The sequence below is a fragment of the Saccopteryx bilineata genome, chromosome 2 (genome assembly GCF_036850765.1).
Source record: "Saccopteryx bilineata isolate mSacBil1 chromosome 2, mSacBil1_pri_phased_curated, whole genome shotgun sequence".
NCBI lineage: Eukaryota > Metazoa > Chordata > Mammalia > Chiroptera > Emballonuridae > Saccopteryx > Saccopteryx bilineata.
In genome coordinates this window covers 385,487,111-385,514,355 of record NC_089491.1, presented here as the reverse complement: position 1 = coordinate 385,514,355, position 27,245 = coordinate 385,487,111, and the positions used below count along the sequence as shown (strand labels likewise).

At 42.3% G+C, this 27,245-nt stretch overlaps 1 protein-coding gene and 3 non-coding genes across 5 annotated transcripts in view; 2 read left to right on the top strand and 2 right to left on the bottom strand.

Moving 5' to 3' along the window:
* RAD51C (RAD51 paralog C) overlaps positions 1–15,387 on the bottom strand; it is a 29,512-nt gene extending 14,125 nt beyond the window's left edge. For both annotated transcript variants that reach the window (XM_066264066.1, XM_066264067.1), the window contains exons 1-5: positions 15,220–15,387; positions 11,407–11,665; positions 10,308–10,474; positions 7,767–7,900; positions 5,070–5,201 (exon numbers count right to left, since the gene is read on the bottom strand). In XM_066264066.1, the coding sequence (XP_066120163.1) occupies positions 5,070–5,201; positions 7,767–7,900; positions 10,308–10,474; positions 11,407–11,665; positions 15,220–15,337 (810 nt within the window). In that variant the 5' untranslated portion in view covers positions 15,338–15,387. The remainder of the gene's footprint in view (positions 1–5,069; positions 5,202–7,766; positions 7,901–10,307; positions 10,475–11,406; positions 11,666–15,219) is intronic.
* A 3,198-nt stretch (positions 15,388–18,585) lies between these two features.
* LOC136327373 (U6 spliceosomal RNA) lies at positions 18,586–18,687 on the bottom strand. Its single transcript, XR_010729608.1, has one exon. It is a non-coding gene; the product is annotated as a U6 spliceosomal RNA (small nuclear RNA).
* A 954-nt stretch (positions 18,688–19,641) lies between these two features.
* On the top strand, positions 19,642–19,805 carry LOC136327637 (U1 spliceosomal RNA). Its single transcript, XR_010729817.1, has one exon. It is a non-coding gene; the product is annotated as a U1 spliceosomal RNA (small nuclear RNA).
* A 3,839-nt stretch (positions 19,806–23,644) lies between these two features.
* LOC136327670 (U1 spliceosomal RNA) lies at positions 23,645–23,808 on the top strand. The gene has a single exon (XR_010729842.1). It is a non-coding gene; the product is annotated as a U1 spliceosomal RNA (small nuclear RNA).
* The last annotated feature ends 3,437 nt before the right edge of the window (positions 23,809–27,245 follow it).

The window sequence follows — 27,245 nt, the reverse complement described above, 5'->3', positions numbered from 1 at the left end:
GAAATCAAAAGTTTAGAAAGACTGAGTCTTGCCTGACCTGTGGTGGCACAGTGGGTAAAGCGTCTACCTGGAATGCTGAGGATGCCAGTTCGAAAACCCTGGGCTTGCCCAGTCAAGGCCATATGGGAGTTGATGCCTCCTGCTCCTCCCCCTCCTTTCTCTCCCCCTTTTCTAAAATGAATAAAATCTTAAAAAAAAAAAAAGACTGAGTCTGTGTTCTTTAGCAGTGTTGCTTCTCTGGAATATGTTTATTCAAAAGAATTTAAAATCCTTAATAAATAACTCAAAGTTTACATTTTTACAGAAGAAACAAATACAAAATTATGATTTTACAGAAATAAAAAAGAAACTAAGGCAAAGAATTATGAGAAGACACCTAAAGTCAAAGAATGTACTATATAAAAATATAAGAACTGGGAAAAAATAAAACCCAGAAATTAGGCCAAATGATGCCAAATTATGACCATGCTAGTCTGCTGATAGTACAGGTGTGCTTTACTCAGACTGCTCTACACGCTAAAATGATTGCTAATTCTTTCGGATTAAATAGTGGCCTGTACAAAAGATCCCATGTTTTGAAAGTAGTAGTAGCTTTAAAGTAGAGAAAACAGAAGTGTTTAAGACTGACTTAATACAGTAAAAGTCAGATTATCTAGCAAGCTTTTTATCCAAAATGCTCCAGAAATGATTACTTTATATACAAATCTTGCAACACAAATCTTCCCTCCAGATATAAGAGATATGACTGCCAGCTGAAATGGATAAAGCACTTCTATGAAAAGGTATCTACTTTGAAAAAGTCATCAGTTTCATACAAAAACTAAGAAAGAAAAGGCCATTTGGCTATTCCCACTGCAGTGGGAACACCCTAAAATTTTTGTTTTACCTACAAAGGAGAAATATGCTATCCATCTAGATCTCAAGTAGGCCCTCACTGGATGACACGACTTTCTTCCCTTAAGTGCCACAGGGGCTTCCCCATGTGTTACCTCAGGTCGGGAATCTCAGGACAAGCTAAATGGAAGTTTAAGTTGGCAATTAATTGAAATATATGACCAACTGGTCTCCTCGACGTGCTCAATAATATAAATACCCTTTTGTACATACTACTAAGCTTTTAAGCACTAGCAACTGAGATAATTACTTATACTAGCACTTTTTGGTTAGAGGTGCACTACCCAACTCTGAAACCATTAGCTGCAACACGCTTTTAAAAATTAAAATAATAAAACTAGAAAATTCAGTTTCTCAGTACCACTAGCCATATTTCAAGAGCCTAACAGCCATACAACTACTGTATTAAACTGAGCCTTTACATCTGTGCAGAAAGTTCCATCAGATAGGGTTAGGAAGCTAACCCATTCCATTTCTTGTGGAAAATATAAGTAAACATACTGCTTACCAGCTGTTCAACATCCCAAAATTAGAATTTGCAATGTTAGCAAATATTTATAAAATAATTACACTGCTTCTGCAAAAATGTTGGATTTATCAGAATCCAAATGAAAAGTATTGTCATTACTCCAAGGAATCTTTAAAATGGTGAAGAAACAATCACTTTGAGATTATTAACTTCATAAATCACTTTGAGATTATTAACTTCATAAATACTTCCAAGTATCCTTAAATTGATAAGCAGATAAACAAAATGTGGTATATCAAGAAAACACAGAAGTAGTCGGTCATTAGAAAGGTACTGATGCGTGCTGCAGCACGGGTGAATCTGGAAAACAGGGCGCGAAATGCAAGAAGCCAGACACGAAAGACCACACAGTGCATGATTCTACTTACGTAAGACTATCCGGAAAAGACAGATCCCTAACCACAAAAGGCAGACTAGTGGTTAAGAGCTAAAGGGACGTGCCTGACCAGGCGGTGGCGCTGCTAAAGGCCCTTGGTCAAGGCACATATGAGAAAGCAATCAATGAACAACTAAGGTGTCACAACAAAAAACTGATGATTGATGCTTCTCATCTCTCTCCGTTCCTGTCTGTCCCTGTCTATACCTCTCTCTCTCTCTCTCTCTGTCTCTGTAAAAAAAAAAAAATAAATAAAAAGTCAAATATCTTAAAAAAAAAAAGAGCTAAAGGGACGTGTAAGGGGGGGGACAGGTAATGAGTAAGGGATTTCTTTTTGGGATGATGGAAATGTTCTAAAATCAGATAGTGGTGATGCTTGCACAACTCCAAATATGCTGAAAACCAGTGAACTGTATACTTTAAAACGGTGAATTTCAGGGAGTGTTAATTATATCTTAATAAAATTGTCAAATAAGCACTTTTGTTAATAATCAAATAAATGCATCTATAAAAGGACTCTTCACATCAGCTTGGCAAAGATTTAAAAGATTCAAAGTTGGTAAAGATGTAGAAAAACAAGAATTACCATTCATTGCTGTAGAGAACATACTTTGGAACATACTTTCTGAGGGTAATTTGATAATATATAACAAAATATTTAAAATAGACGTAACCCTTTGGCTTACTACTTTCAGAAATAACTGGATGAATGAACAAAGAAGTATATATAGAAGTCTGTTGATTGCAGTGTTTTATTTATTTATTTTTTTTCTTCTGAAGCTGGAAATGGGGAGAGACAGTCAGACAGACTCCCGCATGCGCCCGACCAGGATCCACCCGGCAGCCCACCAGGGGCGATGCTCTGCCCACCAGGGGGCAATGCTCTGCCCCTCTGGGGCGTCGCTCTGCTGTGACCAAAGCCACTCTAGCGCCTGGGGCAGAGGCCAAGGAGCCATCCCCAGCGCCTGGGCCATCTTTGCTCCAATGGAGCCTTGGCTGCGGGAGGGGAAGAAAGAGACAGAGAGGAAGGAGGGGGGGGGAGAAGCAAATGGGCGCTTCTCCTATGTGCCCTGGCCGGGAATTGAACCCAGGTTCCCCGCAGGCCAGGCCGACGCTCTACCGCTGAGCCAACCGGCCAGGGCCTGCAGTGTTTTATTTATATGTATATTTTAAAAAATTTATTCATTTTAGGAGAGAGAGAGAGAGAGAGAGAGAGAGAGAGAGAAGGCAAGGAGAAGCAGGAAGCATCAACTCCCATATGTGCCTTGACCAGGCAAGCCCAGGGTTTCAAACCGGCAACCTCAGTGTTCCAGGTCCACACTTTATCCACTGCAATAGGTCAGGCGATTGCAGTGTTTTAAATGGTGAAAAACTGGAGTCAACTTTAAAGACAATCAATTGGGAAGTTTTTAAAAACTACAATCATACAACAAAATACTATGTAGCTGTTGCTGACCAGGCGGTGGCGCAGTGGATGGAGCGTAAGACTGGGATGCAGAGGACCCAGGTTCGAGACCCCGAGGTTGCCAGCTTGAGTGTGTACTCATCTGGTTTGAGCAAAGCTCACCAGCTTGGACCCAAGGTCGATGGCTCGAGCAAGGGGTTACTCCATCTGCTGTAGCCCCACGGTCAAGGCACATATGAGAAAGCAATCAATGAACAACTAAGCTGTTGCAACGAAAAACTAATGATTGATGCTTCTCATCCCTCTCCGTTCCTGTCTGTCTGTCCCTATCTATCCCTCTCTGACTCTCTGTCTCTGAAAAAAAAAAAAAAAATACTATGTAGCTGTTAAAAAAGGTAGACATATAAAGTAAATATATGTGGAAACATGTTCACAATATATTAAGTGAATGAAATACTGCTTTGCATAATAGCATGCATAAGTGATCTTATTTAAAAACACGTTTATATATGCATATAAGTTTGGGAAAATGTGTATACCAAACACCAATTATCTCTGGGTAATATAATTGTGTACTTTCTACATTTTGATAGTTTAGAATTTTTTTTTACAGCAAGCACATAACTTAAAATTATAAAATGTATTTATTTTCAAAAGTCATACATGCTTCTATAGCTGCTACAAAAAATTAAAAATCAAGCTAAGAAGAATTTATAACATGAGAGAGGAAAATATGTCCTCAACCCCACAATATCCTATCTCTAGAAATAACCACTGTTAATGTTTCGGTCCTTTCCTTATTTTTCTTCAAAAATATAAATAGAAATGCTCAGATAATTTTTAATTTTCTCAAAAATGGATCCACTGAATGTACTGTTATGCTACTTAAACCTTTTTACTTAAGCATATACATGGATATACCTTGTTCCATGTTAGTGTGCATATATTTACATTACTCTCCTTAAACACTCTATAGTATTCCATGTTGTTTGGATTACTTTTTTAATCAGGAAAGATAAAGCCATCTCTGTTCAAAACAAACACCTAAGGAATTGTGCAGAACATTAGTCTTGAGTGCCCCCTACTGGAGGCTCTTCACTGATAGTAACAACACATAAAATTGCAAATTAATGGCAAGAAAGAATTCAAAAGGAGGACACTATGCTTTTCAGCACATGACAAAAAAAATCTAGTAACTCAGAAGAGAAGATGTATGTTTTGAAACAATTTTATCGAAGAATTCTTTATTTATTTCTACAGGCATGTGCTAAGGACTCGGGGTAAAGACAAAGAAACCAAGTTAAGCAGTTCAACCTCCCATCTCCCTCATGAACCAGGTTGTCTGTCCATGTTAGTGGTGGGACAGGGCTGCAGGGTGCGAAGTGCTGGCAAACAGGCAGCTAAAAAAAGTTTTTACTTCACTCCTTTTTATCTCTTCAGTTTTGAAGTTACCTTTACCTCTCTCGTCACATTCCAAATCTGGAAGCGGTAGCTCCACCTCTATAAACATCTTAGTTGTTTACACTCTGTAATTTTCCAATCTACTCGAGTCTGTGATTATACACTATGTAATAATCAAAGACTCAGAGTAAAAGAAAAAATTGGAATGTTGAAAAAACTTACCTAAAACACAACAAGTATATGTGAACAAAGAAAACACTGGAATTACTAAAGGTAGCATTTCTTCTTGATAAACTGATAAACAACACTTATGACTGGAATTAATTTTTTATAATAAAACAAAACTATACTTAAACCTGTCTATGTTATTTGCTTTTAGTGAGACAAATTCTATTGTTTCTAGACATTAATATTTGATACATTCTTATAAAAATTTTGCTATAAAATTAATTAATTATACTTACAGCTAATCTGTGATTATTTGCAAGGCTGATCATTTGCTGGGCTAGGCCATTTAGTAATCGAGTACGAAGGGATAGGTCATCAAGGTCATGACGAAAAGGAAAAGCAATACCATCCACTATCACTAATCGAACCTAAATACAGAACAGATAATGATATTAGGTTTGGTATTAAAAATAAAATTAACAAAAAGCATAGCCCGCTGTATAAAAAAAAACAATAATAAACCCTTAAAATTCAGGGTTCTTTTTTTACAGGGACAGAGAGAGAGTCAGAGAAAGGGATAGATAGGGACAGACAGACAGGAACGGAGAGAGATGAGAAGCGTCAATTATCAGTTTTTCGTTGTGACACGTTAGTTGTTCATTGATTGCTTTCTCATATGTGCCTTGACCGCGGGCCTTCAGCAGACTGAGTAACCCCTTGCTCGAGCCAGCGACCTTGGGTCCAAGCTGGCGAGCTCAGGGTCTCGAACCTGGGTCCTCCGCATCCCAGTCCGACGCTCTATCCACTGTGCCACTGCCTGGTCAGGCACAGCATTCTTCTTCCAACTCTACACAACCTTTATTTTGCATAATTACATATCTACTCACCTGACCAGGCGGTGGCACAGCGGACAAAGCATCAGACTGGGAGGCAGAGGACCCAGGTTCAAAACCCCAAGGTCGTCAGCTTGAGGGTGGGCTCATCTGGTTTAAGCAAGGCTCACCAGCTCAAGCCCAAGGTTGCTGGCTTGAGCAAGGGGTCACCGGCTCAGCTGGAGCCCCCAAGGGCAATGCATGTATGAGAAAGCACTCAATGAACTAAAAAGTGCTGCAACTGCCTGACCTGTGGTGGCACAGTGGATAAAGCGTCAACCTGGAAACACTGAGGTTGCTGGTTCAAAACCCTGGGCTTGCCTGGTCAAGGCACATATGGGAGTTGATGCTTCCTGCTCCTTCCCCCTTCTCTCTCTCTCTCTCTCTCTCTCTCTGCCCCTCCCTCCCTCCTCTCTATAATGAATAAATAAAATCTTTAAAAAATAAAAAAAAAAACAGGGGGGAGGGGGGAGAGGGAGAGGGGGAGGGAGAGGCGCACAAAGAAAACTAGATAGAAGGTGACAGGACAATCTGACTTTGGGTGATGGGTATGCAACATAAGTGAACGACAAGATAACCTGGAGTTGTTATCTTTGAATATATGTATTCTGATTTATTGATGTCGCCCCATTAAAAATAAAATTAAAAATAAATAAATAAATAAATAAAAACAAAAAAAAAAACAAAACTCACCCTTCTAAAAAAAAAAAAAGTGCTGCAACTATGAGTTGATGCTTCTCATCTCTTCCCCCTTCCTGTCTGTCTGTCCCGATCTGTCCGTCTCTCTCACAAAAAAAAAAAATTACATATCTACTCATACAATGCTTTTTGTACAAATTACCAAAAATTAAATGTACTCTGGTTTGATCATTTATCCACTTAGAAAAGTAAGTTAGTCCTGACTGGATAGGTCGGTTGGTTAGCACATCATCCTGATATGCAAAGCTTTTGAGTTCAATCCTCAGGGCACATACAGGAACAGATAGATGTTTCTGTCTCTTTCTCTCCTTTCCTCTCTCTCTAAAATCAATCAGTAAAAATATTTTTAGCCTAATCTGTGGTGGTGCCATGAATAAAACACCGACCTGGAATGCTGAGGCTGCTGGTTCGAGGCCCTGAGCTTGCCCAATCAAGGCACATTTGAGAAGCAACTACAAGTTGATGCTTCCCGCTCCTCCTTGCCTTCTCTCTCTCTCTCTCTCAAAATCAACTGAGAGATTCAGGAACTTTGATCTGTTCCCGTACGTATCCTGACCAGAGATCAAACTGGCAACCTCTGAGCTTTGGGATGATGCTCTAATAACTGAGCCATCTGGCCAGGGCCAATCAATGTTTTTTAAAAAGCATGTAACTCGGCAAAATTAAAAAGAAGCATCTGCCACTATACATAGTTTTTAAAGGGATATTTTTACATTGATAAAAAGCCCTTTTGAAGTGTTAAACAAGTTTCTCAATTAAATACATCACTTTTACCTTCAGGATCTTTTTTATGTTAAAAAAAATAACCCTCTTCAAATATCAAATTATAATACTTTCTTCAGAAACTTAATGGTATGCTTTTTTCCCCTTAATATTAATTTTTTCTATTGATTTGAGAGAGACAAAGGAGAGAGCAACAGAAAGGGAAAGAGAGAAAAGAAAAGGGAGAGAGGGGGAGGGGGAGGAGGAGGGGGAGGGGGAGGGGGAGGGAGGAAGAGAGAGAGAGAGAGAGAGAGGCATCAACTCATTCCACTTAGTTCCATTTAGTTGTGTGCTCATTGATTGCTTCTCATATATGCCCTGACCAGGGACTGAACCCACGACCTTGGTTCGCTAGATAGCAGCAGCAAAAGGGAAGTTTTATATTTCACTTTATACCTCTCTTTACTGTTTGTTTGATATGAGCTATTCCACCATTACTGGAGGTGGAAGCTCTTTCTTTGTTATTTCAATTTCTTACTTTGGGCATAATATTAGTATATTTGTGCTAAATAAATGTAAATATAAATAAATTGTAGGACAAGTAAGGAAGAGATTTTCTAAATTGGCTTATTGGACATCATACTATTTACTTATTTTTCATGCTAACCAAACACCTCCAAAGATACTTGGTTAGTTATATTTCAGTACTTTGAGCCATACCTTTGAGTGCTCTAAAAGGAAGTCTGAAAGGAGATAAACTTGTGCCAGTAGCTCTGGATAGTCATGACAACGAAAATAATAAATATGGGAAAGTATATTTTCAAGAGTGAAATTCTCCAAAGCCTTTGGGTACACTGAAAGAAACAACAAAACAAACTTAAAATAATTAGTTTTACCAGTTTTGATATATTGGTGACTACAGAAAAACAATACCTTTGAATAACAAAATGTTTCACTACAAATTACAAAATGCTTTGACTTTAATTGAAAGATGAGAAAAATTGTAGCAAAACTACTATGAACTATCATTTCACAATTCCTTCCCTCTTATTTTCACCTTTTCCACTCTTTCATATTAGTCTATCTAGAAATTTTTATACACATATACAACTAGTTTTAATGCCTGTCTTTTCATGTTTCTAGTTAGTGGTTTCTAATAAATAGAAGTAACATAATGAAATTCTTTCTTTTTTTTAGTGAGAGAGAAAGAGATGAGAAGCATTAACTCCTAGTTGCAGCACGTTAGTTGTTCATTGATTGCTTCTCATATGTGCCTTGACCAGGGGGCTCAAGCTGAGCCAGTGACCCTGCGCTCAAGCCAGCAACCTTGGGCTCAAGCTGATCCCATGTGAGTTTGCACTCAAGCAGGTGACCTCATAGTTTCTAACCTGGGACCTCAGCATCCCAGGTCGAAATTCTGTCCACTGTACTAATACAGGTCTGGCTCTTTCTTGTTTCTTTCCTAGGACTAAAAACTAATAGTTAAAAGGAAAAATCTTCAAGAGAAACAAAACATTTTCCCCTTAAATGCTATAATACAACAATAATTTAAATAAAAACGATTTATATATATATATATTTATTCTTTTTTGGTATTTTTCCGATATGAGAAGGGGGGCAGCAGACAGACTCCCACATGCGCTAGACCAGGATCCACCCTGCATGCCCACCAGGGGGCAATGTTCAACCTATCTGGGGCGTTGCTCCACTGCAACTGGAGCTATTCTAGTGCCTGAGGTGGAAGCCATGGAGCCATCCTCAGCACCCGGGCCAACTTTTGCTCCAATGGAGTCTTGGCTGCAGGAGGAGAAGAGAGAGAAAGGATAGGGGGAAGGGTGCAGAAGCAGATGGGTGCTTCTCCATGTGCCCTGGCCAGGAATTGAACCCCGGACTTCCACACACTGGACCGATGCTCTACCGCTGAGTCAACCGGCCAAGGTTATATATATTTATTTTATTTTATTTTTCTTAAGTGAGAGTAGGGGAGACAGATTCCCACATGCGCCCTGACCAGGATCCACCTGGCAACCCCCGACTGGGGCCAATGCTGGAATTCGCCAAGCTATTATCAGTATCCGGGGCCAATGTTCAAACCAAGAGAGCCACTGGCTGTGAGAGGGGAAGAGAGAGAAAAGGGGTAGAGAAGCACATCACTTCTCATGCGTGCCCTGACTGGAGATTGAACTGAGGACATCTACACGCTGAAGCTTCCCTCCCCCTTTCTTTCTTTCTCTCTCTCTCTCAAATCAATAAAATCTTTAAAAAAAAATCAATATACTAAATGCATTGAATATAGTGAAAGTGAATGCACTGAGACAACATTTTATATTAAAGTCTCCAACAGCCTGACCTGTGGTGGTGCAATGGATAAAGCATCAACCTGGAATGCTGAGGTCACCGGTTCAAACCCTGGGCTTCCCTAGTCAAGGCACATATGGGAGTTGATGCTTCCTGCTCCTCCCCCTTCTCTCTCTCTCTCTCTCAAAATGAATAAAATAAAGTCTCCAACAAAATTAGTTTACACTTGGCAGGCCCAAGTATAATTGGAGGGTTGGGGAATACAGAGGGACAAATACACGGTGATGGAAAATGATTTGACTTTGGGTGATGGGCACACAGAGCAGTCAACAGTTCAAATGCTCTAGAAATATTTACCTGAAACCTATGTACTCCTGTTGATCAATGTTACCCCATTAAATTATATTTCTAAATAAAATTAATAAAAATTTAAAAATTGAGTTATGTCAGAAAAACTATAAACATTTTTAAATGGTGGTTTAAAAAGAAAAGTATGACCTGACCTGTGGTGGCGCAGTGGATAAAGTGTCGACCTGGAAATGCTGAGGTCGCCGGTTCGAAACCCTGGGCTTGCCTGGTCAAGGCACATATGGGAGTTGATGCTTCCAGCTCCTCCCCCCTGTCTCTCTCTCCTCTCTCTCTCCCTCTTTCTCTCCTCTCTAAAATGAATAAATTAAAAAAAAATTAAAAATAAAATAAAATAAAAAAAAAAGAAAAGGATGGTTTGAAGTCACACAGTCTGCCCTCGAGCTGCTGCAGTAGAGGCCATTAAAGGGGGAAAAAAAGTCAATCCTGGTTGTGGTACTTCTCATTTTGTAAGACTGGGTATGAGAATTTAATACCAGTACATTGTCACAGCATTAAGTTTCACTTTCCAAATGGTCTCTCACTAAAGCTTGAGATGAGAACAAATGCAAATTTCTTTTATTATAGAGAAATAAAGAGAATCATTTGCTAACTTACCCTCTCCCATCTGTGTTCCTGCGATAAGCTGAAGGTGCTGAATGCAGGCAGTAGCAAGGTCTACCACTCTATCAACCATAAAACTTCCCTCTGTGTCAATAAAAACTGCTTCACCTTCCACTCCTCCAAAACATTCTGGTATCTGCACATCTACAGCCAACTGCATACTATATCAAGAGAAAGAAGTCAAATAAACAAATCGTTAACAAGATTTTTTAAGTTTTAAGGTAGTGCTTTTCAAACTCCAGATCACCACCCATTAGGTACCAGTAAATATTTTATAAATACAAATATATTCCCCCAACAACAGAGACGACTGATTCTCCATGACTCCAAATATGTGAATCAATTGATGCTTGGATTAGAAAAAGGGAAATGCCAGGCCCTGGCAGGTTGGCTCAGTGGTAGAGCGTCGGCCTGGCGTGCAGAAGTCCCGGGTTCGATTCCCAGCCAGGGCACACAGGAGAAGCGCCCATCTGCTTCTCCACCCCACCCCCTCCTTCCTCTCTGTCTCTCTCTTCCCCTCCCGCAGCCAAGGCTCCATTGGAGCAAAGATGGCCCAGGCGCTGGGGATGGCTCCTTGGCCTCTGCCCCAGGCGCTAGAGTGGCTCTGGTTGAGGCAGAGCGATGCCCCGGAGGGACAGAGCATCGCCCCCTGGTGGGCAGAGCGTAGCCCCTGGTGGGCGTGCCGGGTGAATCCTGGTCGGGCACATGCAGGAGTCTGTCTCTCCCTGTTTCTAGCTTCAGAAAAATACAAAAAAAAGAAAAAGAAAAAAAGAAAAAGGGGATGCCTATAAAATGATTAAGGAATTTCAGTGGTTTTTTAGGCCTCTGGGAATGGAACCCTTTCTTATTATATATAAATCTACTTTCAGACATTTAACTTTCCAATATATTCTCTGGTATTAATTAATGTAGTAACTCTTCAAGATGGAGCACTAAAGTAATACAAATGTTGTTGGTTTTTGTTTGATGCATGTATGCACATACAAAAAATTATGAACACATTCATGCCTTTTTTGGTCTGACAGGACAATACTCTATACTAATATAAAATGTTATGAAGCCCACCCTTAAGAAGAGAACGTTTTATTTTTACCATAATTGTGTTTTTCCAACACCTGGTGCACCACAAATTTCTGTTATTTTGGTTAAGGGCACTCCACCCCCAAGAACATTATCAAGTGCTGAACAGAAGGTTATTATGAAGTTCTGCGTGTGCTCCTGCTCAAGAAGATCCAGTGCTGTACAATTCTTGCCTGACTCAGCTGTACCAGCAAGTCTTGATTTATCTGTGACACATTCTCTTCTGATTATTTGCAGAGTTTCTAAGGCTTCCTCTTTAGATATCCCAATTTCTAAAAAGTAGAATAAGAAAAACAAAACCTTACTTACTTTAGTGATTTAGAACAGTATAACATTGCCTTACCTGTGGTGGCACAGTAAAGTGTCAACCTAGAATGCTGAGATCACCAGTTTGAAACCCCAACTTTGCTGGGTCAAGGCACAAAAGAAAAGCAATTATTAAAAATTGATAGGCCTGACCTGTGGTGGCGCAGTGGATAAAGTGTCAACCTGGAAATGCTGAGGTTGCCAGTTCAAAACCCTGGGCTTGCCTGATCAAGGCACATATGGGAGTTGATGCTTCCTGCTCCTCCCCTCTTCTCTCTCTCTCTCTCTCCCCTCTCTATAATGAATAAATAAAATCTTTAAAAAAAATTGATGCTTCCCGCTCCTCTCCCCTGCTTTTCTCTCTAATATCAAAATAAAGAAAATCTTAAAAACAAATAGAAAAGCTCTGGCTGGTTGGCTCAGTGGTAGAGCATTAGCCCGGTGTGTGGATGTCCTGGATTCAATTTCCGGCCAGGGCACACAGAAGTGCCCATCTCCTCCCCTCCCCCTCTTTCTTCTCTCTCTCTCTTCTCTTCCCCTCCTGCAGCCATGGCTCAATGGAGCAAGTTGGTCCCAGGCGCTAAGGATGGCTCCATGGCCTCTGCCTCTTTGAAAAAAAAAAAAAAAAAAAAGGCTCTGATTGCAAGGGTACATCGCCCCCTAGTGGGTTTGTTTGCCAGGTGGATCCTGGGTGGAGGCACATGTGGAGTCTGTCTCTGCCTCCCCTCCTCTCACTAATAAATAAACAAATAAATAATAAAACAGTGTAACCTTGAGCATGGAGTTGCTGGCTTGAGCATGGGATCATAGACGTGACCCCATGGTCACTGGCTTGAGCCCAAAGGTCGCAAGCATGAGCAAAGGGTCACAGGTTTGGCTGGAGCCTCCAAGTCAAGGCACATATAAGTCAATAAATGAACTAAGGTGCCGCAATGAAGAATTGATGCTTATCTCTCTCCCTTCCTGTCTTTCTCTCTCACACTCTCTCTCTCCCCCGCCACCTCTCTAAAATGAATATAATTTTTAAAAAAGCCCATCAGGCCTGACTTGTGGTGACGCAGTGGATAAAACGTTGACCTGGAAATGCTGAGGTCGCCGGATTGAAACCCTGGGCTTGCCTGGTCAAGGCACATATGGGAGTTGATGCTTCCAGCTCCTCCCTCCCTTCTCTCTCTCTGTCTCTCCTCTCTGTCTCTCCCTCTCCTCTCTAAAATGAATAAAAAAAAAAAACAACCATCAAACTTTGGGGGACACAATGTGTGATGTAAGATTTAAAACTAGTTAACATTGGGTCTACATTTATTTTTGACCACAGGTTGTAACCCCTTTATTTTACATTAAGGGCAATGACTTAAAATTCTCTTCTCTCTTGATAGCATAGTTCTAAGCATACCATAATATAATGGGTACAGAGAGACTGACCACAGACAGCTTTATTTTTGTATGCCTCAGGATGCAGTAGTTCCCACCAAGGTATTATCTTCAGTGTTCTGGAATGTGAGATTTAAGTTATTTTTTCTTTTTTAAAATTACTTTTTTGGGGGCGAAATATTGATTTGCTGTTCCATCCATTGGTTTTCTTTTTTTCCCCAGAAGAAAGAAACTAGCTATGCATTTTAGTACTTTTTTTTTTTTCATTTTAGTTTTTTTTTTTTTTTTTTTTTTGCATTTTTCCAAAGCTGGAAACGGGGAGGCAGTCAGACAGACTCCCGCATGCGCCCAACTGGGATCCACCCGGCATGCCCACCAGGAGGCGATGCTCTGCCCCTCTGGGGCTCGCTCTGTTGCACCCAGAGCCATTCTAGCGCCCGAGGAAGAGGCCACAGAGCCATCCTCAGCGCCCGGGCCATCTTAGCTCCAATGGAGCCTCGACTGGGAGGGGAAGAGAGAGACAGAGAGGAAGGAGAGGGGGAGGGGTGGAGAAGCAGATGGGCACTTCTCCTGTGTGCCCTGGCCAGGAATCAAAACGGGGATTCCTGCACGCCAGGCTGATGCTCTACCACTGAGCCAACTGGCCAAGGCCGCATTTTAGTATTTTTAATGGCATTTTTCCCCTGCTTTTTTGGCCAAAGGGCAAATTTTCATTTTGCACTGTACCCAGTGAATTATGTATTTGGCTCTGGGTAGTCAACACCTTCGGTTCTGGCAGGTGGACCAGAGGGCAGTCTGGGTTCAGCAGACCTCTCTGTAGTAAAATTTGATATAATGTTTTCCTGGAGTTATAGGCACTGGTGTTTGAAGCATTGGTGTCTTGGTTTTACTTTTCTTTTCTGTCCCTAGCTGGCTGCTTGCCTCTTCTCTCCAAAACAAGTTCTGCAGCACCAGCAGTATGACTACTGTTACAGACTTTCTGATCAAAATGAGCGATTTAGGGTTTATTACTTCTCACCCACCCCATAATTCATTCTCCCATTCTTAAATTCTCTGCTTACAAGCTCTCACTTCCTTTGCAACTGAGGGCACTCTCCCCCCTTCTTCCCATTCATTCTTCTCTGCCTGTCGGTTGTTTCTTGCAAGTGCCCCAACCAGGAATCAAATCTGCAACCTTGGCATGCCAGAACGATGCTCTGAGGTTTAGGGTTTTTCCAGTGTTACATAAAAGAAACGATGTCTTCTTTCTAGTGTTTTCTTCAGATCTAGGGATTCTATTTCTTTTTCCACTTTTAGTGTCTCTAGTCCTATCACTAATCCTTTATTTCTCAAATTTTTTCCCTGTCCCTTAGATTTGGGAAGAACGAAAATTAGGCTATGAGCCCTGGCTGGTTGGCTCAGTGGTAGAGCATCGGCCTGGCGTGTGGGAGTCCCGGGTTCGATTCCTGGACAGGGCACACAGGAGAAGCACCCATCTGCTTCTCCACCCCTCCCCCTCTCCTTCCTCTCTTTCCCTCCCCCCAGCCAAGACTCCATTGGAGCAAAGATGGCCCGGGCGCTGAGGCTGGCTCTGTGGTCTCTGCCTCAGGCGCTAGAATGGCTCTGGTTGCAACAGAGCAACGCCCTAGAGGGGCAGGGCATCGCCCCCTGGTGGGCATGCCTGGTGGATCCTGGTCGATGCATGAGGGAGTCTGTCTGACTGCCTCCCCGTTGCCAGCTTCTGAAAAATACAAAAAAAAAAAAAAAAGAAAAGAAAAAAAGAAAATTAGGCTATGTGAGTTCCAATCCTGGCTCCACAACTTCCTAGTCCAGTCATGAAAAGTTACTTAACCTCCCCAAGTATCATCAGTTCTTTCATCTGTATACTGGACAGGGTCCACCTTAAGAGTGTTAGTTCTTTTTAGCATCAATGAGATAATCCTCAGAGCATTCAGCAGGCACTGGCAGAGAAAGCAATTAGTAAAGGCTTCGAAGACCACAGTTCTAACCATGAAAACCATGTTTAAGTGTAGCCAAGAAGCCTTTCACTTTGTAAGGTGGACTGCAGCAGAAACTGCGGAGACTCGGCTGCAGCCGGAGGGCGAGAGAAGACATGGTGGCGGCACAGACGCCGGCCAGTATACCACGGTTTAATGTCGGGAGTCGTTACCTTTGCTGAGCTCGGAAGGTTTCACCTCCAACAATTCTTCAGCAGTCTGGAAACCTGCAGAAACCATCTTAACCCGCACCGCTGGGGACAGGGGAAAACTCAGTAAACCCCGCTGCATTTCAAAGCTGGACGTCTACGCGCGCAGTCGCAAAGAACCGCTCCACTCCAGACAGCGGAGCCCGGCTGCGCCCGGCCGCGGCCGCGTGACGTCAGGCGTAAAGCGGAAAGGGCGGGGCCTGCGGCCAGGCTGCCCGCGGCCTTGGGTTTTGCGCCTTTGCGGAGGCGGACTAAAGTTTCACACGACAGCACCGTTTCTGTCGTGAATCTTCGAAATTCCGTGACAGTTTCCCCATTAAAAGTACATCCTGACATTAAAAAGATAGCTGGAGACCCCAGGATGGAGATCCAGGCTCAGTGGGGCCTACATCCCACATTTTCTCACCACTGCCCAGGCCCGTTGGGTGAAACCTCAGGGCTGTTCATGGGAATGATCACTGGGGTGGGAGTAATGCGCCCACACACCGGCCATTTACCGGTTTCGCATATGAAACGGACGTATAGAGGTTAATCTGGGCCCCTGTTACAGAGTTCCAGTCCCTGGGCTCTTCTTGCCTGCTGTCCCGTCTTCCTCGTCCCCTCGCCTTTCCCGCCCTCGCGAGGCATTGTGGGCCGACCGGACCCCTCCGCGGGTGTCGCTTGGCGCCCAATTCCTGCACCCCCCTCGCCCCCCCCCCAACTGGCCGCCATTCTGAGACTTGAGAACGTTAGTTCTTAACCGCCTGCCAAGCTTAAAAAGTAGCTGGAAAAGTAAGCAAGTAATGTCCCCATAGTGGGCTGGGCATGGGCTCCCCTTGTTCTGAGACGGAGTAGTTGGGCTACGCAAGAGCTCCTCTTCTGGTACAGAGCTGGAGAGGGACTGCTTCTAACACAGAACTGTGAGGGACTTGAGACGTGGTTTACGAAGTCTTTCCTCGCCTAGGTGAGTTACGGTTTCTTTCGAGAAGTAATTCATTCCCTACCTTTGAGCAACAATTTTTTTTCCTGATGAAAGGTATTCCCTAAATAGGGCACACCAGAGCCCTTTAAGTACATAATATCTGAAGAAGAAAACACGTTTTGACTGTGACATCTTAGGACAAGCGGTGCAGGCCACCAGCCATGAAAACTGAGTACATCTAGTACATGGCTGGAGGAAAAAATATAGACAACCGTTAGAAATGTAGTAATATTTTCTACTGAACTCTATGTACCCAGCAGCAAGGAAGCCCTACCCTAGAGACTTAGCCAAGAATGAGGTCAGCTAACCGCACCTCTCCCGCCCTTGTAAACGCTGCTTGCTTGCTTAGACTAGATAACCACCCTATAAAAAGGAGCCATTTTAGAAGCTCGGGGCTGCAGTGTTCCCTTGCGTGGGTCCCTGCGCAGGTTTGCAATAAAACTTATGAAATTCACTTTGGGTTTGCTGTGGTCTATCTCCTGGGATGTAACACTGACCACTTTAGCAAATCCTACACATTCCAAATGCAACCATTCCACCAGAAAAAAAGGGGACACAGGAGCTCATAGCAGTTTTACTGAAGCCAAAATGAAAGCCTTGTACCCTTTTTATACCACGAGCTACCTCCAGATTGTGAGCTCCTCTTGGGGTAGGCGGAGAATTCGAGAATTGGTTTTCATATCCCATTTGGTAGGGCAGAGAAAGGCCAGTAGGACTGCTCAAAATGTGGTGGTTTGTCGTTCAGTATGTTGCCTGACCTCTACAGTGACTCACAACTGGCCACGCGGTGGACGTTTTGTAAATGTTGTCTGTAGGGAGGAGAGCTCATGCTTATGCTTGTAAAGCAACCAGGGCCTCGGGGGAAGGAAGAGATGGCGTTAACACGGTAGCTCTTCAGTTAGTTTGATCGGGTAGGTTGTGTTTAGAATTGTTTCATTGTCATTGGAGAGTTAAGAAACTAGCTGACTCTTATCTATAGCTATACAATTACGTGTTATTTATATCTTATTCTGACCCTTGAATTGCTTGTAATTATTGTCTTCATCATCATTCTTAAGATTTTTTAAAAAGACTTTATTGATTTTACAGAGCGAGGAGAGGGAGGGGGGGAAGCAAGAAATATCCACTCATAGCTGCTTCACCTTAGTTGTTCATTGATTTCTTGTCATATGTGCCTTCACCCGCAAGCCTGGGGCTTCAAACCAACGACCTCAGTGTTGCAGTTAGATGCTTTGTCCACTGAGCCACCACAGGCCAGGCAAGATTTTTTTTTTTAAGCCTGTATAATCAGGCTTTCAAACTGGGATCCAGGTTTATGGGGCCATGCAGCAGGAGCTAACAAAACCATAGGATTTATATGGAAGGTGCAATTTCCTTCCTGTAGAGTTGGGTTTTCTCAAATATTTTTTAGAGAAGAATTGAATGATTTAATTAGCAAGCCCTTTAAAATGTTTTCTGTTACATGAACTTTAATATATTGTAGAGTGAAATACAAACATAAAAATTTAAGATCAGCCTGACCAGGTGGTGGTGCAGTGGATAGAGCGTCGGACTGGGATGCAGAGGACCCAGGTTCGAGACCCCGAGGTCGCCAGCTTGAGTGCGGACTCATCTGGTTTGAGCAAAAGCTCACCACCATGGACTCAAGGTTGCTGGCTCGAGCAAGGGGTTATTCCTTCTGCTGAAGGCCCGTGGTCAAGGCACATATGAGAAAGCAATCAATAAACAACTAAGGTCTCGCAATGAAAAACTGATGATTGATGCTTCTCATCTCTCTCCATTCCCGTCTGTCTGTCCCTGTCTATCCCTCTCTCTGACTCTCTCTGTCCTTGTAAAAAAAAAAAAAAAAAAAAAAAAGATCATAAGACTTTCAAAGAAAGATCCTGTTTAAACTGAATACTTCAGTAGTTTTTAAAATTTTTTATTTATTTATTCATTTTAGAGAGGCAAAGTGGGGGGAGAGAGAGAGAGAGAGAGAAGGAGGGAAGAGCAGGAAGCATCAACTCCCATATGTGCCTCTACCAGGAAAGCTCAAGGTTTTGAACTGGCAACCTCAGATTTCCAGGTCAAAACTTTATCCACTGAGCCACCACAGGTCAGGCAGAATTCTTCAGTAGTTTCCCAAAGTTTCCGGGGTATATGTTTTTATTTTCACTTGCAATTGGGATTACGTTCTGAAAAAGTTTGAGAGGCACTGTGATGGACATATGAATTGGTTTTTATAACATTTCTAGAAATTACAACTGTGAGACTTTCAGCAAGTTTATTCAGTTTTCTCACCTATAACTAGAAGATAATATTTCATGGGGTTTTGCCGTGGCCAGGGTAGCTTATCTTTGTGTATAAACATGTGTGTATAATTTTTTATTTTTTAATATGGGAGCTTCACAACTTTGCATTTCATCCTTGTGCATGGGCCATTCTAATCTCTGTATCTTTCCAATTTTAGTGTATATATTGCCTAAGCGAGCCCCTGATATTTATTATGGGGACGTGAAATATGGAGATTATTAACCATGTTGCTTAAGACAGGATATACAGTACTCTTTTCAAAGAGTGTATTATGATTCTAGGAGGGCTCAGGAGTTTTTCATAGAATGGATTCTCTGTAGTCTTGTTCTGGATTCATAGGCACCTGTGACAAACCAAAAGGATAACCGTAGAAGTGTTGAGCACGAGAAGGTTAAGGATAGGTCAAACACCACTCATTCTTGCCTGGGAGCGGAGACACTCTTATGAAGCTGGATTTCCAGTGGTGAAGGCCATCATTATACTCCCGCTGTGCAGATAGCCCCGTGCAACTTCTTCAAATGTGGGAGTGTATGGAGGGGCCTCCGCATGAGCTTTTCCCTAGTTTGCTCAGTACAAAATTAGAATGTGTGCCATTGATGTTTCAAGTAAGGGTGATCATTTGCCACATATTTTGTACTTGTGCTTGAAACTTTGAACTGACAACCTATATTTAACAATACATGGTCAGCATTTTTAAATGTAGTTTTGCTAAATTTCATCTTTTCAAACTTGCTCTTTCAGTTATAGAGATAGCACCTTGATGACTTGCGCCAGACATCGCAGTGATGCCATTAGTTCTTTAAATCTGTAGCATCTTTATCTTTGTTTTCGAACAGCACCACTAACATAACAGCACCGCTAACTATACCAGGAAAAGGACAGGCTAAATGAGATCATCAAAAGGGGTGTGGAATATGTAGATAAGCACAGTGACTGCTGGTTATGCTTACGCTAGACATATATTACTTAAGATTTTGGCAATATCCATATATATAAAATATTGCTGCATGGTAATTATAGTGTGGAAACTCTTTCTCTAGAAGTAAGAAGGTCAACAGAATCTATGATAAAGTGATCCTATCTTTAGAGTGATTTGAATCTGAGGGTTAAGTGTCACAGAACATTTGCAACTCATACTTACCTGGCAGGGGAGATACCATGATCACGAAGATGGCTTCCCCAGGGTGAGGCTTACTCATTGCACTCCGAGTGTGTTGACCCCTGCGATTTCCCCAAATGTGGGAAACTTGACTGCATAATTTGTGGTAGTGGGGGACTGCGTTCGCGCTCTTCCCTGGTTTTGCATGTTAAAAGAGAGATTTGTGGGGAACTATTCCCCAATTTTGTGTAAATGATCGGTTCTTATGTTTCTTTTATATTTTCATTAGTGATTGTTTAGAGGGGAGGGGAGGAGAGGATCAGGAAACATTAACCCAGAAGTAGGAAGTAGTTATTTTCTGCTTGTAGTTTTATCTAGTGACTCTGTGGTTTTGAACTGGTGGCTTGCGTATCCCAGGTTGATACTTTAACTTCTGCCCCTTCATAAGTTAGCTTGCTTATTTTATTTTAGAGAGAGGGTTACAGAAGGAGAGAACACCAGTTTAGCTGTTCATTGGTTGAGGGGTCCGGCCGAGCCAGTGACCATTGACATGATCCCACGCTCAAGCTGGCGACCTTGAGGTTTTGAGTCTGGGAAATTTTCTATCCACTACACCTCCACCAGTCAGGGACTTCCTTAAAGCTTTGCTGTAGCAAGTTAACACAGAAATAAATTCCCTTACAGCCTGGAGGTCAGAAGTTGAATCGCATGGCTATCTTTCTTATAGTCTGGAATTTGTTTCCTTGTGCTTTGGTAGCTTGAAGAGGCTACATCTAGATGCATTCTTTGTCAACCCTTCCTCCATCACACAGCCAGCAATTTAGCATCTTTCCTTGACTGCACAATTTGTGGTAGAGGGTGCTGTGTTTTCACTTTCCCCTGTTTTCGACAATAGTGTATTTTGGTGTTGGCCAGAGTTCCTGTAAATTGATTCACACTGAATTGTCTTGCAAAGTAGAGTGTAACTGTTTTATTGACCAGTAGAGGGCTGACTTCTCACCACCTAAACTATCTTAATCTGTTTTTGTATTTTTGTACTAATTGTTACCAAGATATGATATATATATGGAAGGAGGTTTCTAGGGAAGATTGAGTAAAGGAGTACACTTAGGGTGAAGGTTAAAAAAGGAGTGTAGAATTCAAGAGGGACTGTTCTCAGTTTGTTGAGTAAGAGTGTTAAATCATAGATTATTTTGCAAAAGGCTGGGAGTTTCATAATTTATAACTTTTACTTTCCTAACTGAATAGTTATGACATCAGATGGGTTTTTCACTCTTTAATCAGATGTGTCTCATTAGCTGTATCCTTAGATTTCCCCACAAAATGAGAAAGTAGACAACAGTATAATCTGTGCTAGTGACAGTCTTTGTTTTCTCCTATAACTTGCTTTGTTTTTGTGTTCTCCCCCAAAATAAGGTTTACTAAAGTAGCATTATGTGATTTTTAAAATACCATATAGAGCCTGACCAGATGGTGGCACAGTGGATAGAGCGTTGGACTAGGAAGCAGAGGACCCAGGTTCAAAAAACCGAGCTCACTGGCTTGAGCATGGGATCATAGACATGACCCCATGGTTGCTGGCTTGAGCCCAAAGATTGATGGCTTGAAGCCCAAGGTCACTGGCTTAAGCAAGGGGTCACTGGCTCAGCTGGAGCTCCCCCCCAATCAAGGCATGTATAAGATAGCAATCAATGAATGTACAACTAAAGTGCTGCAACTACAAGTTGATGCTTATTTCTCTCTCCCTTCCAGTCTATCTCTCTTTCTGTCTCTCTTGCTATAAAAAAAGAATTTCAGCCTGACCTGTGGTGGTGCAGTGGATAAAGCGTCAACCTGGAAACGCTGAGGTTGCTGGTTCAAAACCCTGGGCTTGCCTGGTCAAGGCACATATGGGAGTTGATGCTTCCTGCTCCTCCCCCCTTCTCTCTCTCTCTCTCTCTGCCCCCTCTCTATAATGAATAAATAAAATCTTTAAAAAAAAAAAAAAAAAGAACTTGCCTGACCAGGCGGTGGCGCAGTGGATAGAGCATCGGACTGGGATGCGGAAGACCCAGGTTCGAGACCCCGAGGTCGCCAGATTGAGCGTGGGCTCATCTGGTTTGAGCAAAAAAGCTCACCAGCTTTAACCCAAGGTTGCTGGCTCCAGCAAGGGGTTAATCGGTCTGCTGAAGGCCCGCGGTCAAGGCACGTATGAGAAAGCAATCAATGAACAACTCAGGTGTTGCAATGTGCAACGAAAAACTAATGATTGATGCTTCTCATCTCTTCATTCCTGTCTATCCCTCTCTCTGACTCTGTAAAAAAAAAAAAAAAAAGAACTTCAGATAAAATGGAATCCTATAGTGTTTAGTGTTTTTTGTCTGACTTCTTTCACATAGCATAATGTTTTTGAAGTTCATCAATATTGCTACATTTATTACTACTTTGTTCCTTTTTATTGTTAAATATATAGTATTGTTACAGGATATACCATAAATTGTTTATCCATTTTTCTCTTTTATTTCTTTCTTTCTTTGATTTAGAGAGAGAGAGAGACAGGGAGAGATGAGAAGCATCAACTTGTAATTGCATCACTTTAGTTCATTGATTGCTTTTCATACATGCCTTGACCAGGGGATTCCAGCCAAGGCAGTGAGTGACCCCTTGTGCAAGCCTACGACCTTGGGCTCCAGCCATTGACCATGGGATCATTTTGATGCTCCCACACTCAAGCTGGTCGATTCTCTATCTACTGCACCACCACCAGTCAGTCATATTGTGACTTTTTAAAAATTTTTTAAATTAAAAAAAATTTTTTTTTACAGAGACAGAGAATCAGAGAGAGGGATAGATAGGGACAGACAGAGATGAGAAGCATCCAGTATTACTTTTTTCGTTGCGACACCTTAGTTGTTCATTGATTGCTTTGAAACCTTATTCCAGTTTTCAAGTATTACAATAATGCTGTTATGGGTATTTGCATACAAGTCATTATGTAGACATGTTTTCATTCTCTTAGCTAAATACATAACGAGTAGAATGGCTCAGTCATATGGTAAGTGTATGTTTAACTTTTTTTAAAAATTGATTTTAGAGAAAAGAAGGGAGAAAAATAAAGGGCATTGATTTGTTGTTCCATTTATTTATGCATTCAATGATTGATTCTTGTGTATGCCCTAACCAGGGATCAAACAGGCAACCTTGGTGTATCTGGATGATGCTCTAACCAACTGAGCTACCTGGCCAGGGCATTGACTTAATTTTTGAATAAAATGTGAGGTAGGGTCCCATCAAGTTGTCCCAGCTCTACTGTTGAAAAGACTGTTCTTTCCTCCAATAAGTTATTTTGTCACCCTTGTTGAGAATCAATTGATGATCAGTATGAGAGTTTGTTTTCTGGATTCTCCAATTCTGTCCCTTTGATCTATTGTATATGTCTACTTTAATGTCAGTACCACACTGTTATCATTACTGTTGCTTTGTAGTAAGTTTTGAAGTCAGGAAGCATGAGTCCAACTTTTTCTTCAGATTTTCCCCCCTATTTTGTGGGTATTTCCTTTGAAAAGTGGCCATTAGCTCTAAGCACTAGGGAATTGTTGGCGGTTGGATAAAATGGATATTGAGCCCAGAAGTATATGAATTAGCAAGAGTCCTTGGTTGCCAAAGAACCTCAGACTCTTCAGTTTTCTTAATTAGTGTGAAAATCTCCAAAGTGTTTTATTTACACCTGTTGTATCCTGTAATTCCCAGACACAGGTTAAAATTGTTTCTTTTAAACAAGATAGACATGAGGGGGGGGTGTGGGGGGAGACAAGAGGAAGTGATATCACGGGGCAAAGGGTGTGGATGTGCAAATAACATGCAATGCATGCTCAGAGCTTCAGGGATGCCAAGTATTCTGAAAATGTCAGAAAAAAATTAGAAGCAATATTGAAACTTCTGTTTCTTGAAATATCTAATGATACTAAAGTAGGTCTTGTGAATACTGGCTTTTGTAGTGACCATGTATAAAAAGTTGTGTGCACAGAAGAGTTTGGAGGCTGATGACAGGTGAATCCATACTTATTTGGCAGGGGAGTATTATGATCAAGTAGGTGGTACCCCCAGGGGCTTGCTCAACCCATTGTACTCTAGTTGTGCTGATTTCTGCAATTTCACCAAATGTGAGAAACTTTGGTTCATGATTTATGGTAGTAGAAGACTGTGTTTGCCCTCTCCCCTGGTAGTTTGTATTACAAAATTTGGTTTTCTGTTGACTTCATGTACTTTTATTTTTTTTTCAGAACAGAGAGGTATAGTTAGGTACAGACAGACAAGAATATAGACATGAAAAGCACCAATCATTAGTTTTTCATTGTGACACTTTTGTTGTTCATTGATTGATTTCTCATATGTGGCTTGACCATGGACCTTCAGCAGACTGAGTAACCCCTTGCTCAAGCCAGCAACCTTGTGTCCAAGCTGGTGAGCTTTGCTCAAGCCAGATGAGCCTGCGCTCAAGCTGGCAACCTCGGGGTCTCGAACCAGGGTCCTCTGCATCCCAGTCTGACGATCTATCCACTGCGCCACCATCAGGCATAATTTTCTGTACTTTTTGTTAGGTATTAATTCTTGATTAAGTTGTTTTTTTTCTTTTTCTTTTTTTTTTTTTTTTACAGAGACAGAACGAGAGTCAGAGAGAGGGATAGACAGGGACAGACAGACAGGAATAAAGAGATGAGAAGCATCAATCATTAGTTTTTTGTTGCGCGTTGCGACTTCTTAGTTGTTCATTGATTGCTTTCTCATATGTGCCTTGACCATGGGCCTTCAGCAGACTGAGTAACCCCTTGCTGGAGTCAGCGACCCTTGGTCCAAGCTGGTGAGCTTTTGCTCACACCAGATGAGCCAGCGCTCAAGCTGGCGACCTCAGGGGTCTCGAACCTGGGTCCTTCCACATCCCAGTCCACCGCTCTATCCACAGGCTTGATTAAGTTTTTGGAGAGAAATACATTCGCTCTCTTAAGCTTTTTTTTTAATTTCTTTTTTTTTGTTTGTTTGTTTGTTTGTATTTTTCTGAAGCTGGAAACGGGGAGGCAGTCAGACAGACTCCCGCATGCACCCAACCGGGATCCACCCGGCACGCCCACCGGGGGGCCAATGCTCTGCCCATCTGGGCGGCACTCTTTTACCACCAGAGCCACTCTAGCGCCTGGGGCAGGGGCCACGGAGCCATCCCCAGCGCCCGGGCCATCTTTTCTCCAATGGAGCTTCGGCTGCGGGAGGGGAAGAGAGAGACAGAGAGGCAGGAGAGGGGGAGGGGTGGAGAAGCAGATGGGCGTGTCTCCTGTGTGCCCTGGCTGGGAATTGAACCCGGGACTTCCGCACTCCAGGCCGACGCTCTACCACTGAGCCAACCTGCCAGGGCCTTTTCCTTAATTTCTTGAGGTGTTTTATTTATTCCACATTTTTTGGTAAAGATTTTGCTTTTCGTATTTAGCACTAAGAGTATTTAGTATTTACTCCTGCCATTAAGTTAAAAGATTTTATTTACTTACTGATTTTAGAGATATGAAGGGAGAGAAACACTGATTTGTTGTTCCCTGTATACATTCATTGGTTGATTCTTGTATATGCCCTGACTCAGGATCAAACCCACAACTTAGGGCATGTGAGGATGATGCTCTAACCAGCAGAGCACTAGGCCAGCATTATAATTACTATTAAAGCCTGCAAAAATTAATACCGAAAACGGTAGAATTGGGGATGATTGTTTTCCTTTGTACTCTTACATTTTCCCAAATGCTGAGTGGTTGCTTTTAAAACCAGAATGTTTTTTCCCCCAAAACATGTGTTTCTGTTTGGCTGTTTTTCTCCCTTTTAAATTTGAGAGTGGGTGGCACAGTGGATATAGAATTAACTTGGAACATTGAGGATCTAGGTTTGAGACCCCGAGGTCGCTGGCTTGAGTGCAGGCTCACCAGCTTGAGCGTGGGGTCACTGGCTTGAACATGGGATTGTAGACATGACCCCATGGTCACTAGCTTGAGCCCAAAAGTTGCAGGCTTGAGCAAGGTGTCACTGACTCGGTTGGAGCCCCCTGGTCAAGGCACATATGAGAAAACAATCAATGAACAACTCAGACGTCACAACAAGTTGATGCTTCTCATCTCTCTCCCTTCCTTTCCCTTCCCTTCCCTGTCTGTCCCTCTCCCTCCCTCCCTCCCTCCCTCCTTCCCTCCCTCCCTCCCTCCTTCCTTCCCTCCCCCCCTCTCTCAAATAAACAAACAAACAAACAAATAAATAAATACATTCGAGGGTGGGGAACTCTAAAGTCAGCTGCCTGGGACTTGTGATGTGGTCATATAAAGGAAAGGCTCTATGAGCTAAAAGCCTTTTATATTTACAGTGATGTCTTTGTTTTAAAAGTGTAAAGTGCTGCCTGACCTGTGGTGGCGCAGTGGATAAAGCCTTGACCTGGAATGCTGAGGTCACCAGTTTGAAACCCTGGGCTTGCCTGGTCAAGGTACATATGGGAGTTGATGCTTCCTGCTCCTCCCCACTTTCTTTCTCTCTCTCTCTTCTCTGAAATGAATAAATAAAATAAAAATAATTTTTAAAAAAATGAAAAGTGCTGCCTGACCTGTGGTGGTTCCAGGTTAGTGGATAAAGCACTGACCTGGAATGCTGAGGTCGCTGGTTCAAAACTTTGCTCTTGCCTGGTCACAGTACATGCTTCCTGCTCCTCCTCACCTTCTCATCCTGTCTCTCCTCTCTAAAATGAATAAATAGCCTGACCAGGCGGTGGTGCAGTGGATAGAGAGAGCATCGGACTGGGATGCAGAGGACCCAGGTTTAAAACCCTGAGGTCGCCAGCTTGAGCAAAAAAGCTCACCAGCTTGGACCCAAGGTCGCTGGCTCCAGCAGGGAGTTACTCGGTCTGCTGAAGGCCTGTGGTCAAGGCACATATGAGAAAGCAATCAATGAACCACTAAGATGTCACAACAAAAAACTGATGATTGATGCTTCTCATCTCTCTCCATTCCTGTCTGTCTGTTCCTATCTATCCTTCTCTCTGACTCTCTCTGTCCCTGTAAAAAACAAAAACAAAAACAAAAGTCATAAAATGAATAAATAAAATATTTTAAAAATAAAATAAAAATGAAAAGTGCTGCTATTTTATCCAGATTCTCTCTCTCTCTCTTTTTTTTTCTTACATAGGCAGAGATAGACAGGGACAGACAGGAATGGAGAGAGAGATGAGAAGCATCAATCATTAGTTTTCCATTGTGCGTTGCAACTTCTTAGTTGTTCATTGATTGCTTTCTCATATGTGCCTTGACCGCGGAGCAGACCGAGTAACCCCTTGCTGGAGCCAGCGACCTTGGGTCCAAGCTGCTGAGCTTTTTGCTCAAGCCAGATGATTCCACGCTCAAGCTGGCGACCTCGGGGTCTCGAACCTGGGTCCTTCCACATCCAAGTCGGACACTCTATCCACTGCGCCACCACCTGGTCGGGCAAAAGTGCTGCTATTTTAAATGGGTTGTGCCTTATGGAGTATTCAGGAACAGGTGTTTTGGGAAGTGGGAAGTAAATAGGGATAGAGGGGAAAGAAAAGGAAAGGTATGGAGATTACATACAACTGTGGCTGCAAAGAGATCACAAAATAGCTTTCCCAGT